The sequence below is a fragment of the Varroa destructor genome, unplaced genomic scaffold, assembly GCF_002443255.2.
Source record: "Varroa destructor unplaced genomic scaffold, Vdes_3.0 BEIS01000004.1, whole genome shotgun sequence".
Classification (NCBI taxonomy): domain Eukaryota; kingdom Metazoa; phylum Arthropoda; class Arachnida; order Mesostigmata; family Varroidae; genus Varroa; species Varroa destructor.
Genome location: NW_019211457.1, coordinates 48,513,066 through 48,528,156, shown reverse-complemented (window position 1 = coordinate 48,528,156; position 15,091 = coordinate 48,513,066). Strand labels below are relative to the sequence as shown.

Here is a 15,091-nt window from a genome sequence, read left to right as displayed (position 1 = left end):
ATTATAAACATATAGATACAAATACAAAAAAGTAAATTCTGGTGAGGACGATGAAAAGTGAAAATGGGTTTGTTGTATACTGCTTGAGCACATTTGGGTTACTTTCGTTTCTTTAAAATGTGATAGTATCAGCGCTGCAAGTCCCTACTACGCTTATTTAGCAATAATAGTACTACTATCTTTCTTGTTCCGCTGTATGCACGTTAAACGAGCAGTGTGTACATGTATACGCAAGTTTTATCGTTCTTCTCGCTAAAAAAGTTTTCTTATTTAATTTTGTAGAAAAACAAGCACAAACTATATCTCGAAGTGGAGCCGTATTTGTCATATTTTTCAGCAAACGACAATTCAACAAGGCCCTCTGTAACTCCACAAACTATGTTCAACAATTTGTTTGATCAAAACATTATTACTGTTGATCGATTTGATGTTAAATTGACCTATTTGTTGCATGCACTTGTGCTCTTTATTTATTGCTTATTTACTAATACATCCCACAAAAACGACCGCATTATCCAGATAACGCATGTTCACACACTAGTTTCAGACGTTGTAATTTCGAATTTTATCGTTGCCATTTGTATTAATAAAATCAAATTTAGACATGCTCAGTTTTCGCATTGGGGGATGCAATCAAATCACCGATAAACTCATTATTAATGTTTTTCCTTTGTCCAGAGCTGCGGAATACTTACAGAGTACACGAGGCAAATCGACTAAATGATGATATTCGGTATAAAATCACCCCTGATGTAAAATAAAACAAGTATTTACGTGGACTAATGACATAAGCTGTATTTTCTCTAGTTGTCTGAAATTTACAGTATATCGTTTGCTATGAGAAAGTGTGTTAAAATATATGTGTATATATATATATTTTTTTTTATTTGTGTATATACGATCAATATAATAAAATGACACCCACTATTAGGAATCCATTACAGTACGCTATCAGCGATCGTAATCGAGCACGTAAAATTCAGTGTTACTACAAGACGTCATGACGTCACCTGCCTGCCTCGCTGCCGCATTTTGTGCTTTTTCTCACTTTTTTTGCCGTTTTGGTTTAATGGGTTCAACCTTGCTTTCCGCGTCCTTATTGGTGGCACAAATAGCTCGCAGATGCTCGATATCACCCTTAATTTCTGGTGGATATTCCATTACGGTAGGGCCTACCCTAGGGGGCGCCTGATCTAAAGCAAGAGCTTCAAGGACACGCCATTCGTTTTCCGCATTTTTGTCTCGCACTGGATAGAAGAATGGCATAGAAATAGCTTCGAGGGAACGCTGCAAGGAGCCCATAGCTTTCTGTCTGATTCGCATTTCTTCAGTTGACTGCTTGGGCCTAACTTCAACGTACACCCGGTCCCTGTATGGCAAATGGTGGACATAGAAACCGTTGGGAAGTCGGAGCACACCTTGCGGATCCCGAACTTGTGAGTGGGGAGTAAGCAGCACCTGCTTCGGCGCGTTTAACTCGCGAAGATAAAGAATCGCTACACAAGTTATATTAAGACGTCGGCAAGAGTGCCACAAGGAGCACCAATAGCTTGCTTCATCTTCTTCCTCTGAATTTTTTGCCAGTGTCTGTAACATGGAAAAGATATGTCAAGATTATTCAGCTATTATGAAATCAAGCTACTTAATGCCTGATTACATAACGAATTGAAAGGAAAATAACAGAAAAAAAGTTTGTATTTATGGAAGTAGGTTGTTTTAAAGATGAGGTTACATTCACTGCAGCGTCACTTGCTTATAGAAAATTTCAATAGTGTAGTATGTTGAATCCATACTTAAACTACCAATTTGCTTACTACAACTGATACTTTTCAAATCGTCAAAATTGTGTTTGTGTACTTGCCAGATATTGTGGACTTTGTCGGCGGAACTCTCTATTAATTTTATCGTTTCGGATGAAGCCCACAATTTCAATGCATCGCGGAGAATTATGTCTGGTGATATCTGCTATTTCATTCGAGTTCCATACCTGAGTGAACAGTTCCATCCAATCAAATATTCGTTACTATAAATAAATGAACGTTATTATTTACGTTTTATTATGTATTTATTTTTTATTTGTTAACATTACGAAAAATTAAGATTATTTTATGCTACCTTCATATCACGTTCACGGAACTTTAGCACCTTCTTGCGTTGATAAAGTGTTTGTAGCGGTAAAGACCTACAACCTGTAGTCGAAGGCGGTACGTTCGCATCATCGTCTTCAGCAGTGCTTTCGCCTGTACAGAATAGACCTTGGTATAGGTTACGTATCTTATTGCACAACGATATAATTACACACATATAGCCGTTTATAATAGACATGAAACATTAAATTAATAGCTTATTCTATGGTTCCCATGCTGTTTTATCCGGAAAGGTAAAAATGAGATAAGTAATAGGCAGCAAGGCTCATCCAGGTTGTGCTCATAAATGAGGTAGGGCTTTAATGCAATACTGAGAAATATATGATTCCAATGATTTATTTCCTGAAAGAAGAGGATAACTGGATATTTGTATTTTAAAAAAAATCGTTTCTGATTAAACATAAACAACTATGCGGGTCTAAAATATTTTCCCTGGCTAATCAAAGAACTGTGTTTACATCCCTTGCAGGGTTATTATAAAAAGAGCAGATGCCATTACCTACCCTCGTGAATTGCTGTGTACATATCACTGCTGGTTCCTTTAAGCACTTTTCCGTTACGCACCCGTGCCTCTAGTACGAAATGGCCATTATCAACATCGATGCGAAACGTTTTACTTGGATTGAGATCTCGCGATCGTGATAGAGCATACAGGTTAACATGCAGTTGCACTGCGTAGCCGCCACGTTTTTTTGGATCTCGGACGCGCAATTTCATGTTGCTGAAATAAGTAGATTTACCTTATTTATTATGCCAATTGAGGCAATGGGTTGGAATTGTTTGTAGTCATGGTTGATTCTTCGAGGTACCTGCAATCCGACTATCAGAATAACATTTGCGTCTCTTGTTTCGCCTTTTTCGTCGTTTTCTTACCTTGAACAAAATATTAAGACCTCATTCCGAAAAAAAAAGCTGTCTTAATAATTGTATTGAAAACTAAACCTTTTTGATTTTCTAAGATATGCTAATGGTTTTTGATCTAATTTGAAAAAGTCCAATTAAATTCGGTTGTGTCGAACAATTAAAAAAAGAACGCAATCTTATGAAAATATTTAGCAATGGGCTTTTATGACATGAAAATTCGAAAAGGGAAAGTATACGATACATCGTAATGGTAATATATCCGCACCTTCCATTAGGCACAACGATTGCCGTTGGCCGTGTAAGTGAACAGACATGCTGGGTTAGATCGTACAGGTTTTCGATTATGGCTCGATCATCCTGGCCCTGATCTGAGACGATTTCTCGCCAAAATTTACCAACGTCAAAAGCCTTTTCCTGGCCCTCTAGAGGTACAGCCAAAAGCTTAATTGACATCATGTGGTTTTGCGTCAGATCCATTGCTTTACTGCACACCACCTAGACCCGTCATAGAAACAAACCAAAAAATATGCAACGTAACAAATCACTGATACAACGAATTATAAAAAAAATGTGATTAACGTTGCGATTCTTTAAAATTTATCGTGATTCTGACTCGAAAGCATTGATGATTTGCGAAAGTTCAGATGGCATCAAAGAAAATCAAAGTAAAACTATAGAAGCACACATTATATAGATAACCGGGCACTCCAAGACAATACTAATTTGACAAAACAACCATAGCAAGGAAGAGTTTACAATACACATCACGTTACAAGACATTATTTTAGAAAAAGAGCTTTTGGGAATATGTTATTTCTAGATGCGTACTATGCTATTTTATACCGCATATATATATTTATACTGCTTACTTAAATCCTACAATAAAACACATACCATTTTCTCGGATACACCCTTACGCAAGTTAGTATCACAAGGGTCATCGTTTCCAGTGCAAACAAATATTTGGGCATCTCCTGGTAGATCCTTAAGAAGAGTAAATGACATATCAAAGGCTTTTCCTAGATCAATTGCAAAGCTCTGTGTCACCGGCAGCACTTTGCTAATGGAACCCAGCAAATCGTCGATTACCTACAAATTTAGGATTAACGGCAAATCTCGTTAAACATTTGTGCTAACTGCGAACTTGACATTGGACACTAGTATCAACTCCACAGAGTTCGGTTGCATGTGAGGTTGTCTAGCGTGTATAATCACACTACTTATAGCTTAAAGTGTTAATAGATAAATTCAGGTGAATTCGCTCAGCAATCACAATAAGCCATACCTTCATGGTCTCAGCTGATGGTAACTGCATGTCCAATAACACAACATTTTTCTTATGCATTAATCCCAAAATTGCCACACGATCTCGTCCACCGCCTCCAAGCGATGAATGTTTAATCATATCTAACACACCTTGCCTTCCACCAAAAATGTAACACAAAGTGGTGAAGTTATTTTTAATGTACTGACTGTAGTAATCAATTAGATTCTAATAAAACAATTTAAACATCTACTTTAATGAATACCCTACTTTTTTTTTGCATCAAAACAAGCAGTTGCCTAGTATATAAAACAGAAGGACAGTGCTTAAAAAATAGCTTAATTAGCAATAACAAGTAGTGACTGAAACCAACCTGATAGCTACGAGACACGCGTAAGCCATGGATACTTTTTTTCCGGAATGTTTATTCTTCATTTTGCTTGGAAGTAGCATCTTATGCGTCAAATCGAGCAGAAAAACTACATTAGTTTTATGAAACGCACCAAACTTCTCAAATTTCGTTTCTTCCGCCTCTTCATCATCGAGTACATCGCCCAAATCTTCGAAGTTAAGCATGTCCATTACTTCACAGTGCCGGTATCAGCAAACGACCATAATTTAAACCCTGAAATCCACCTCAACACACCTACATATAATATTTAGATTGATTTCAACACACCTGAAATATCTCAGCGCCAATACCCACTCAAAGAATTGTTACTGGTGCTGCGATAACGTGTACAATACTTCCTGTCTGATCTGGAATATCCACTAAAGTTCCAATTTCTGTAAATTCCTGTTTATCAGGGGCTAAATATTAATATTACTGCCTGAATATGATAGTTTAAGCCATGATTATTCTAGTTCCATATTGCATACACCCAATTATCCTTTTGATACATGTTATTTAGTACCTTATCGATGTTGTCCATTGAGGGGTTAAAGCCTATACGTAATAATAAAACTAGCTGCTTCTATACAAGGAAAAACAATGCGTATATGTTACACGTCTGAGAGTTAACGAGTTTCTAAATGTAAACTTCGATTCTGCTCTCTCCTGTTTTGCAGTGATTCGCAAAAATGTCCTAGAAAAGATCATGATGCAACCTTTAAATGAAGGTTAAGCGAACTGAGTTTTAGTCTTCAAAAAATTGCGAACCTATGTTTCTCGGCGAATTATTCAAGTTAAAGGTAATATGGAATTGTTTGAGATAAACAAACAAGCACCCCAGTTCTTTACGATTAAGATAAATATATTTGCAACCAATGCATTTTCTGTGTGCTTTAATTCATTGCGTTCATTTTCCGCTGAATTGTGCCCTTCTGTAGACAAAGCGGCCTTATAATTTTGGTTCAGGCAATGCTTGTAAATATATAAAATAGTAATCTGAATATATTACCCTTTCTGAATATATTACCCTTCTAACCTTGTTATAATAAAGTTTATTTAAAATTTTTGCATTCGAATAATATTTTACGAAAAACTACTGTATAATGTCAACACAGATTTATCTTGGATCCGGTTGTAACTTTTTTGTTTATAGGCACTTTATTATAAACCAGATTAGGTCAAAATACTTATATAAATCGTCAACGTTACTCATTATCCTTCTTTGTATTAATATAATTACTACAGCACTTTTATTGACTAGGTAAAAACAACGTAATTTAAAGCCGCGTAGTTTATTCACTATCGCATATTTAAGAGCATTATCAGTAACGTCCTCCGTGATGGCCTCCACTTCCTCTGTATCCACCCCGGTGGCTTCCACCTCTGCCACTCTTGCCTCGAGTATCATCCCAGGCAGCATTCTGTACCCTGCCAGATACGTAGTCCCTTCCCTCGTTCCGTCGATGGCTACTTCCTCGATTGTAGTTTTGTCCCCCACAACTACCGTAGTTGCCCTGGTTATAATATCCACCCTGGCTGTCGCTGCTCTGATTATATCCTCTTCCAACTGCTCTTCCTCCTTGACTTCCGTTGTAGAAATCACCCCCTCCTTGGTTGTAATAGCTGCTGCTTCCGCCTCCACCACCTTGATTGTTGTAATTAGACGCACTTTGGTTAAACCCAATGCCTCCTCTGCCAACACCGCCTCGACCGCGACCTCTACCGGCTTGATCTCTTGTAGGTTCTTGCCTAGCGCACCATGATGGCATTTCTGGCGGAGGGGGCTGCATTTCATCTGAACGTCCTCCTCTGTCTGGCACCGGACCAATAATTACTTTCGTGATAGAAGTCTGTGTATTTTGTCGTACGTTCTGGCAAGAGGTCTTCTCCTCGACCGCAACATCATGTCGTGCTGCAAGAATATCCCCTAACTGAACAGTCGGTTCCACAGAGAGTTCCTGTCGGATTGGCATATACACCTGAGTAAGTTCATTTTGCTTATCTTTCATACGGCTTGACCAACGGAAAGATAAGACTGTGACGTCTAGTCGTTTGATGAGTACCATTCGTCGAACAGTAAAGTCTTTAAGAAGACGATGGTAAGCCTGTTCAACTAAAGTCCACTGCATCGGGGTAAGGCTTTGATTTAAAAGAGCCGTTTGTTTTATAGGTTTTAAGGCCATGATATGCTCCTCCAGTTTTTTGAAAAATATGGAGAGGGTAATGTTAGCAGGAGGAGGTGTCATATCCAAGCTTTTGAGAAGTTGGCTAGCGTCTCTAGCCTCTGGGGAGGAGCGTATTTCAATTCTCATTCGTTTTTCTTGCTTGTTAGGACAAAACAGTCTGGCAGCTTGTGCTTCGGTCGTGAGAAACTCCAAAAGAAGAAGCTTTTTATTATCAGTGTTTATCCTTTCATTCAAATCTCCACTCATTAAACGCTTATAAGGACAATGTAGGGCGCGAAGTGCGGACGAAACCTCGATGCCAAACGATTCCAGGCTTGAGTCTTCCAGCGACGCGATGATATCCACTACACCATGAGTTAGTACGTGCAGTTCCTTTGAAAGCCATGATACCAGAGATGAAAAACGCTTCGGATGATCAAGAATTTGTTTCACCGATTCCTCATCACTAGGCTTATAGCCTAGATGAAATAGTGAGTCACACGTATCAGTGAGAAGTCGCTCATTCATATTGACCCAGCGATATGTTGCTTATTGTAAAATAACGTACAAAGGTACCGCTTAAGAAAACTAAACTATTCGTTCTCTTTCGTTGGCTGGGTAGAACAAGCTTTGGCAGGTCCTGCACCGGTTCCGGCGACTCAATGTAACTACTGCGTCCAAGGCAAAACAATTCGCCATTAATCTAGAAGAACGAATCTACATGTTTTATTTGCTCTACAAATTTGAGGTTCATTGACTGTACTATACGTGAATCAGAGCTTTTTGTTTATGGGTTTGAACTTCTTAATAACTTGACACTAACCTGGTTTTGTTAGACGTAGCCGTGTAGTTGACAAGAGTTGTGGTACTCAGCATGAATATCAGCTGCAGTTACTATTACCACCACAGGAGGAAAATGAACAATACAAATATACATAATCAATCACAATATTTTATAATAAGGCTTCGTATTTACACTCATTTTACTATAGTGATGTGATTAACAGTACACGAACTTTGCAAACTAAAATAAGTGCGCGTTTGCTGCAATCACATAATCAACATCCTTGTGGCGCTAACTTTTAAATCGCCCTGCAGCTCTGTCTCGTGTTGTCTACTGACTGAATGAACGTGCGCGCGACACCAGCCAGCATCTGATCATAATGAAATTTGGATCCTTGTGTCTGTATGAAATTGATAATTTTGTAAGATGGGTAATGACGAGGAAATGTTATCAGGAGCTCCGACGGAAGATGCAAGTACCTCTAAAACCGACGTGGTAACGTTGATGCCTTCTGTGGGAGACACAGTTGCTACCGAACATCCGCATAAATGTCAAGCAATCGCATTAATCAAACCCGAGTAAGTTTTAGTGAACTAGGGTGATACGTCAAATCATTCAATGGACGAAATTAATTCAGCTTACTTTTCAGAAATATCTTTCATTTATGAAAAATATTTTAGATTCAATTTTGAAAAATGGGTGTCAAAGTATTAACATGACTGGAAGCTTTGACTTCTTTATTCGATGAACCGAATACTACTATATGAACGGAATTAGAAGGTGTTTTGGTCAATAACGGAGTCTGTTTATTTCTCATAAAAGCGCCCATAAATATGGTAAGCGGAGTTTAAAATATAATAATAATAATAATAGTACTTCACAGTAATAATAATATTTAATAATAACAAAAAGTAGATCACTTCAACAGTAAATTTATTCAAACTGTGAATAAATTTTGCGCGTTAGATTATCTAGGAGCGCTACCCGTGTTGAAGTAAAACGGTTTATGCATTTATGTGAAGACGCACTTCGGGAACTCAAAAAATTGAAAAACATTCATTCTTCGTTGCGACATTAACTACATGCTAATATGATATATGCAACGTTTCTAGCATCTAGGAACGTTGTTAGCACTGCTTCTTTTGACGTTTATTTTGCGGGCCAAATGACATGCATTGTACTGAAACAAATTGTAATATGTTTGTGTAATACTATTCTCCGGACATATAAATCGATTAAGTGATTGTACTTGTTAGTTTATTAATAAAGTTAACGAACTTGATACTGTAAACGAAGGACATGCTTTGAAATTGTATAACTAATGGAACAAAAACATTTTTTATTTGCAGATATATTGTTCCAGAGAGGCAACGGGAGCTGAACCTTAGTTATGTGTCCAAAGCCGTAAAAGCTAAATTGAAAAAACAAAATGACAATGCTGACCAACCGCCATGCAAGAAGATCAAGGGTAAATATAATGCTAGTTCTATTATTACCTGTCTCGTTTGTGTTTTCATTGGCGGGCTTAGTCCAGCATTTCCGTGTACATAGCATCCACATACTGTCTCATACCTTACTGAGCCAGTGCCGCAACATGTCGCATAAAATTTTAAATAATTTCCTGTTTCTATATTCATGATAGTCACCGGTTTTGTAAGATATTACTGCTAATGAGAATTGTAGCTAAAAGAGTGGTGTTTAGACATATTTGTCAGTATTACAGTATGCATGAGCAATATGCGCTTCAAAGGTAGAGTAATGATATCGATTATGTCTGCCAGTGTGCTCCTCGGCAAGAGAAGGGGTAATGGCTTTTGATATTCATTGTTATTAAGTTAGTGGTTAAGTTTGACTAAACGCAATTTATTCTTTTTTAGGTCAAAATAAGGCTAGACCGCATCATCAAAAGGCAGACAAGTCTACAAAGCTGTGTTTCAAGTTTCTGCGTGGCAACTGCCCCTACGAAAATTGCCTTTACAGCCATGATATTGATAAATATATAGCCACTAAAGAACCAGACATCGGGGACACATGTTACCTTTTTGAAAAGTACGGTCGCTGTCGTTATGGGATGACGTGCAGATTTAGTGGGCACCACCTGAAACAAGGCAGAAACATTACTGACAAAAACGTGTTTACAGGTGATGAAGCACTTTTTTACCGGTAATAGTTATTTAAATGTATCTCTGTGTTTCGAGTTTATTTTTTTACATCCGCTATCGCTATTAAGCATTCCACCAGACGGCTGGCTCCCAGCACGAAACTAAATGTGTCTATGCCCGGATTCGTTACTCACTAAGATATCACGGGGACCATTTAGTGTCTATATGTACGCTGCTATGTTGCGGGAATTGGGAACGCTTACCGAGGGAACTTGCCAACCAGGTTACTTGTTAGATGCTCTATTTGCAAACCATTGGAATCGTTTTCGGTAAAACTGTACTGCGGAGAATGTAGATGTTACGCAGAACATTTTCACAGATCATAAGCAGTGCAGCTGATGTTAATCTCTCGATTAAGTTTTCACCTTATGAAGGTATATTGAAAAGTATAAATCAACGTATTTTTAACAACCGCCTGCTTTTGAAAATGTATGTAGTCAAAAACAATGAGCATGGGATATCTATATAGGCTCAGTCGCATTAAAAATAAACATATTCTTAATGGGATCTGATGACAGTTCTTTAAAGCTTTTTTTGCAATACATTCACATCGGTGAATGATTAATGAAACTATTATTTTCTTTTAGCTTTTTTAAGAAAGCTAAAAGAGAACTTTTCTTTTAGAGGGAATTTACTGAGCTGCAAAAAAGATCCCTATACGTCCAATTACGCTGGCTGAATTACCTGTTAATTCTTCATTGAATATATATAAAATAAACCTCTAGTTTTTATTTTTAAACACTTAAAGATAGCCATTCTCCACAACTATGTTCTACGTTGGAGGAATCCTCTTTTTTAATGATCATTTCGTACTGTGAGAAAATTTGTAGAACTAACAACCCAATGTGCAAAAATTTTGATAATATATTAGACTAGTATTATTTTTCTTCCGAGAAATTTGCCGAACCTTATTAAAAATGTGGTCCATTGTAAGTGCACAATACAGATTTCTTTACCACTACCATATCAACGTTGTCTTTTGCAGGTAGTGAAGATGAGCCTGAAACGAACTTGCTCACCAAAGAACTACAAGCAAAACTCTGGAAAAAACATTACGATTTTGTCAAGACCAAACATCCTCTAGAGAGAATTAATAGTAAAGAGTATCTTAAATATAAGAACGAAACAGCCGATGATAGCGAGAAGGTAAAATTGCGTCTTGAAGAACGCAAGAAGATTGATTTTAAGTGAGTTAAATACTAGTTGCTTTTTTTCAATAAAAACACGGCGCTTTTAGAAATTTTCATATGATTGGTCTGGTTATAAATGCACAACTATGAATGAGAACGGAAATTTTTGCTGATAGGTAACGATTATTATTTACATCTTCGTTTGAGCACTATTTCTTGAAACGGAATCACATGTGGACAGGGCTCTGGAATGCAAAATTTAATCATTTGCGAGAGCAGCATACAAACGTATGTCATTATACTTAGGGAACAAGCTGGAAAAATTACACTTAGATATTGGTAATAATAATACTTGAATGCACTATGTTCTACTATGACTTACACTTTCAGAGGTAAGTTGTATCTTGCTCCGCTGACAACTGTGGGAAACCTTCCGTTTCGTCGTATATGTAAAGAGCTCGGGGCAGACATCACTTGTGGTGAAATGGCAATGGCTACAAAGCTTCTACAAGGACAAATGTCCGAATGGGCTCTACTTAGGAGACATGCTTCCGAGGACATCTTTGGTGTTCAGGTAAATGACAGTAGATAATAAATACCTCTTCATTATAAGCTGTTTCTTTTAAAAATTATGCCTCTCGACTTAGATACAAAGTTCACATAGAAAGTTATGATCTTTAAAGTTGTTTATCGCCGAATTAAAATATTTCGCGTTTGCGTTTACAGTTGTGTGGGGGTCATGCCGACGTAATGGCCCGGTGTGCCCTGCTGCTGGAGGAGCAGTGCAGTGTAGATTTTATTGACATCAATATGGGTTGCCCAATCGATCTCATTTATAAAAAGGTGATTGTTCAAATCGAAATTAGATCACTAAAGTAAATTTCTATATTTTCGTATATGGTATATGTATGTAAGTGTTTGAGTTACAGTTGATTCCTATGAAGCTTATAAAACATATACTAAATGTAACAGGTTCTTATTAACATACATATTACTAAAATGTGTTTTAGATAATGATATATAAATGATGAAATAGGGAACAGTCTCTTTATAGTCGGATAGTCCTTATTTTAGGATGATGCAGAAGATGCACAAACGATTGAAAAAAAATAGTAGATTTAACTGCGCAATAGATTTGCAACAAAGGCATTTTAGTACCATTTCTATATACCTATAGTACCTTATTGTAAATGTACTAAATAGTTAATAAAATCATTTTAACAACCATAGTAGCTATGGTTGTAGCTGTTGAATTTTGAGCGTATATAACGCTATGGTTAGATGATATAATAGAAATATAAATATACTATTAAAGCACGTCTCGTGGATAGCTAAATCCGTTTTTGTGATAATAATCTGTGTATCTCTTGCTGCTTCCATAGATATGAAAACTCTCTAGCTGTCTAAAGACATGAGTATGAAGTTACCTGTTTTAATTGACTGACCAAGGATCTATCAATAGTGTTCTTTAAACACTGACTTGTTACAATACCGTTAGGGTTTATGATGTGGGAGTTGACATTTGTCGATAAATATGGTCGCGGATTGTCTTCGGTGGGTGATTTAGGACAATAACGCTTATCTTATGTAAATAATTAATCATTTAGTAAGATCAAAACTGTAAATTTATTTACTTTAATAGGGAGCGGGATCTGGACTCATGAACCGTACAAACAAAGTGAACGAAATCGTATTTGCCATGACGGAAGCATCTAATATTCCTGTCACGCTTAAAATGCGCGCGGCTGTCCAAGAAGATCGTAATATTGCACACAAAATCATTGAAGATTTAAAGCCATGGGCAAAACGTATCTCACTGTTCACGGTACGAACCTACGTTCGTGATTTGGCATTTTATTATTATTAATAGCTCAGATTTATGATAGAAGGTCCATCAAGGCAGGCCTCGTACTCGTTCATAATGTACAAGGCACCTATGTATGTGTGATTTATACAATGAAACTTTACATTTTATCTTACCAATCGTTACTAATTGTGAATTCATACACGACAGTTCTTCGGCACTTTCATTCCTGGTGCTCAGTCTTTATCTAAATCATGATTTATAGAAAAAAAATCTATTTGTTAATAGGTTCATGGGAGATCGCGTGAACAGCGCTATACAAAGTCAGCTAATTGGACCTACATTGGCGAGTGTGTTCGTCAGGCCCATCCACAAATACCGCTTTTCGGTAGTGGGGACGTTCTCAGTTACGAAGATTACGAGAGGAACAGCTGTACTTATAAAGTTGATGGAATACTGCTCGCCAGGTAATTCCAGTTTTTTTTTTAAATGTAGTTTCAACTTTGTGATTGTGGCGCTCTTTTGCATATTTTTTTTTTTTAATTTTTAGGTTGTTTCACCGTGATCCTTTAGTTCTAGAGATCCTCTAAATATTTAATAATGTAAAAATCTCTTATAATCCACTAGACAGTGAGCTTAAATATACACCACTCAGAACGTGATGTACCATTGTTTTATATTAATACTGACATTAATGCATGCTAGGTAATTTAATTATTAATCAAAATGCATATTAAGTTTATATTTTATTTTATTATATTGTTTTTGTTATATACAAACATTTTTTTACGCAAAAGTTAGTTTCAATATCTGCATCGCAGCATAGGCAGTACGTGATATCTTTCTTTACTTTTAATGTTCTAGTCCTTAATGTTGGTTTTAGGGGCGCGCTTATAAAGCCTTGGCTATTTACTGAGATAAAAGAACAACGACACTGGGATATCTCCTCATCCGAGCGCTTCGAGCTACTCAAAAAATACACCAATTACGGATTAGATCACTGGGGCTCTGACACAGAAGGGGTTGAAAGGACCCGCAGATTTCTTCTTGAGTGGCTTTCCTTTCTCTACAGGTAATTACATAAATAAGCCGTTACAGTAGCAAGAAACACTACTTTTTTTAGGTGTGAGTACGTGTAGCTCTTAAAAGAGCGGGTTGCTGATCACATTTAAATTCACTACCATGATATTCCAAAGCAAAAATCTATAGTAGGGTGGCCAGGTGCGATCAAAGCACATATTTTGGACGCCATGAAATTTGGAGCTAACAAAGAATTAATTGACTAATTTGCTTCATATTCTTTATAAACAGTAGTTAAAACTAGTCTTCATATTTCTTACTACCATTGTCCTAAATGACAGCGGCTGCCTCAACTGATTGAGTCTCCAGGTATACAAAAGTGTGTAAATTATATTTTAGATACATTCCTGTGGGTCTATTAGAAGTACTTCCGCAAAAAATCAACGATCGACCTCCATCGTATAGGGGACGTAATGAACTCGAAACGCTAATGGCCTCGGCGTCCTGCGCGGACTGGGTTCGAATATCCGAGATGCTCCTTGGACCTGTTAGAGATGATTTCAACTTTTTGCCCAAACATAAGGCAAATGCGTATGATTAAATAAATATTTTTTTTTTCCTAATAATAACGTGTTGTTGTGTTGAGAGGAACGAATGTATTCAATTACAATGGAATATAGAGGCAATTTTAATTTCTTAGGTAGTTAGCTTGCTAAAGATTTTGTAAAAAATGTATAGCATAGTAAATATAAATAAATAAAGTTCAGAAAACTAGAAATTACGGAAGAGTTTGGAAATTGAGGAGTAGATAGCAGACTAAAATATTCATGTATTCGACAAGTGCTTCAAAAACCCTAGAAGCCTACTATGTTGTACTGCCACTCCTCAAAGAAGGGCATGCTTAATCGCGGGTTGTTTCATTCTTATTCTATATATTAAACATGCTTATTAAGGAAATGCGTAAATGTATAAAAGTTCTGCCTCCGTGTCCAAAAATAATGGAAGTTTTTACATAAGAAAAACACAACATTTCATTTGAATTTCACCAGCAAAATATTTGAATAAAATAAATAATTTTTTAATAATTTTAAATAAATAATTTTTTTGATCATTCTGTACAGCCTGTTGCTATTTCTCGCCCTGCTCGTTAATGAATTTCAAGTTTCCTATTGCAGAACTCCCCCAGTCAGTCTGTAATGCGCTCTTCATTGCGAAGTCTACTGTTGCGAACTCTACTTTCTAGTGATTGTAAAAGGTAATCCGTCGATGCGAATATATAAAAATACAGGATGTGTGAAAAATAACTTTGCCTTGTCTGTGAGGTCTATTCGGTATAATTGCGCTATATACAGATCCTCGT

The 15,091-nt window shown here is 36.8% G+C and overlaps 3 protein-coding genes across 9 annotated transcripts; 1 reads left to right on the top strand and 2 right to left on the bottom strand.

The window, feature by feature from the left end:
• Window positions 1-769: 769 nt before the first annotated feature.
• Window positions 770-7,870, bottom strand: LOC111249260 (ATP-dependent DNA helicase 2 subunit 1-like). Of its 3 annotated transcripts, none has more exons than XM_086988713.1 (9): window positions 7,655-7,870; window positions 4,649-4,900; window positions 4,297-4,432; window positions 3,906-4,100; window positions 3,277-3,506; window positions 2,651-2,868; window positions 2,116-2,240; window positions 1,862-1,987; window positions 770-1,587 (listed from the first exon to the last, which is right to left on the bottom strand). In XM_086988713.1, exons 2-9 carry the CDS (start codon window positions 4,855-4,857, stop codon window positions 1,045-1,047), a joined length of 1,782 nt encoding a protein of 593 aa, XP_086844839.1. In that variant the 5' UTR covers window positions 4,858-4,900; window positions 7,655-7,870; the 3' UTR covers window positions 770-1,044. The 3 variants fall into 3 exon arrangements, with proteins under 3 accessions (XP_086844839.1, XP_086844838.1, XP_022658613.1); XM_086988712.1 differs by having other exon boundaries at window positions 4,649-4,921; window positions 7,655-7,869; XM_022802878.2 differs by lacking the exon at window positions 7,655-7,870 and having other exon boundaries at window positions 4,297-4,427; window positions 4,649-4,786.
• On the bottom strand, window positions 5,943-7,508 carry LOC111249262 (protein FAM98A). The gene has a single exon (XM_022802882.2). The coding sequence runs from the start codon at window positions 7,357-7,359 to the stop codon at window positions 5,989-5,991; it is 1,371 nt and encodes a 456-aa protein (XP_022658617.1). The 5' UTR covers window positions 7,360-7,508; the 3' UTR covers window positions 5,943-5,988.
• On the top strand, window positions 6,509-14,360 carry Dus3 (Dihydrouridine synthase 3). Of its 5 annotated transcripts, none has more exons than XM_022802875.2 (11): window positions 6,509-6,649; window positions 7,930-8,193; window positions 8,965-9,083; window positions 9,493-9,756; window positions 10,763-10,964; window positions 11,298-11,481; window positions 11,634-11,750; window positions 12,550-12,732; window positions 13,000-13,178; window positions 13,595-13,783; window positions 14,131-14,360. In XM_022802875.2, the coding sequence occupies exons 2-11, from the start codon at window positions 8,042-8,044 to the stop codon at window positions 14,330-14,332; spliced, it is 1,791 nt and encodes a 596-aa protein (XP_022658610.1). In that variant the 5' UTR covers window positions 6,509-6,649; window positions 7,930-8,041; the 3' UTR covers window positions 14,333-14,360. The 5 variants fall into 5 exon arrangements, with proteins under 5 accessions (XP_022658610.1, XP_086844837.1, XP_022658608.1 ...); XM_086988711.1 differs by having other exon boundaries at window positions 6,511-6,649; window positions 8,042-8,193; XM_022802873.2 differs by lacking the exon at window positions 6,509-6,649 and adding an exon at window positions 7,183-7,322.
• Window positions 14,361-15,091: the final 731 nt, after the last annotated feature.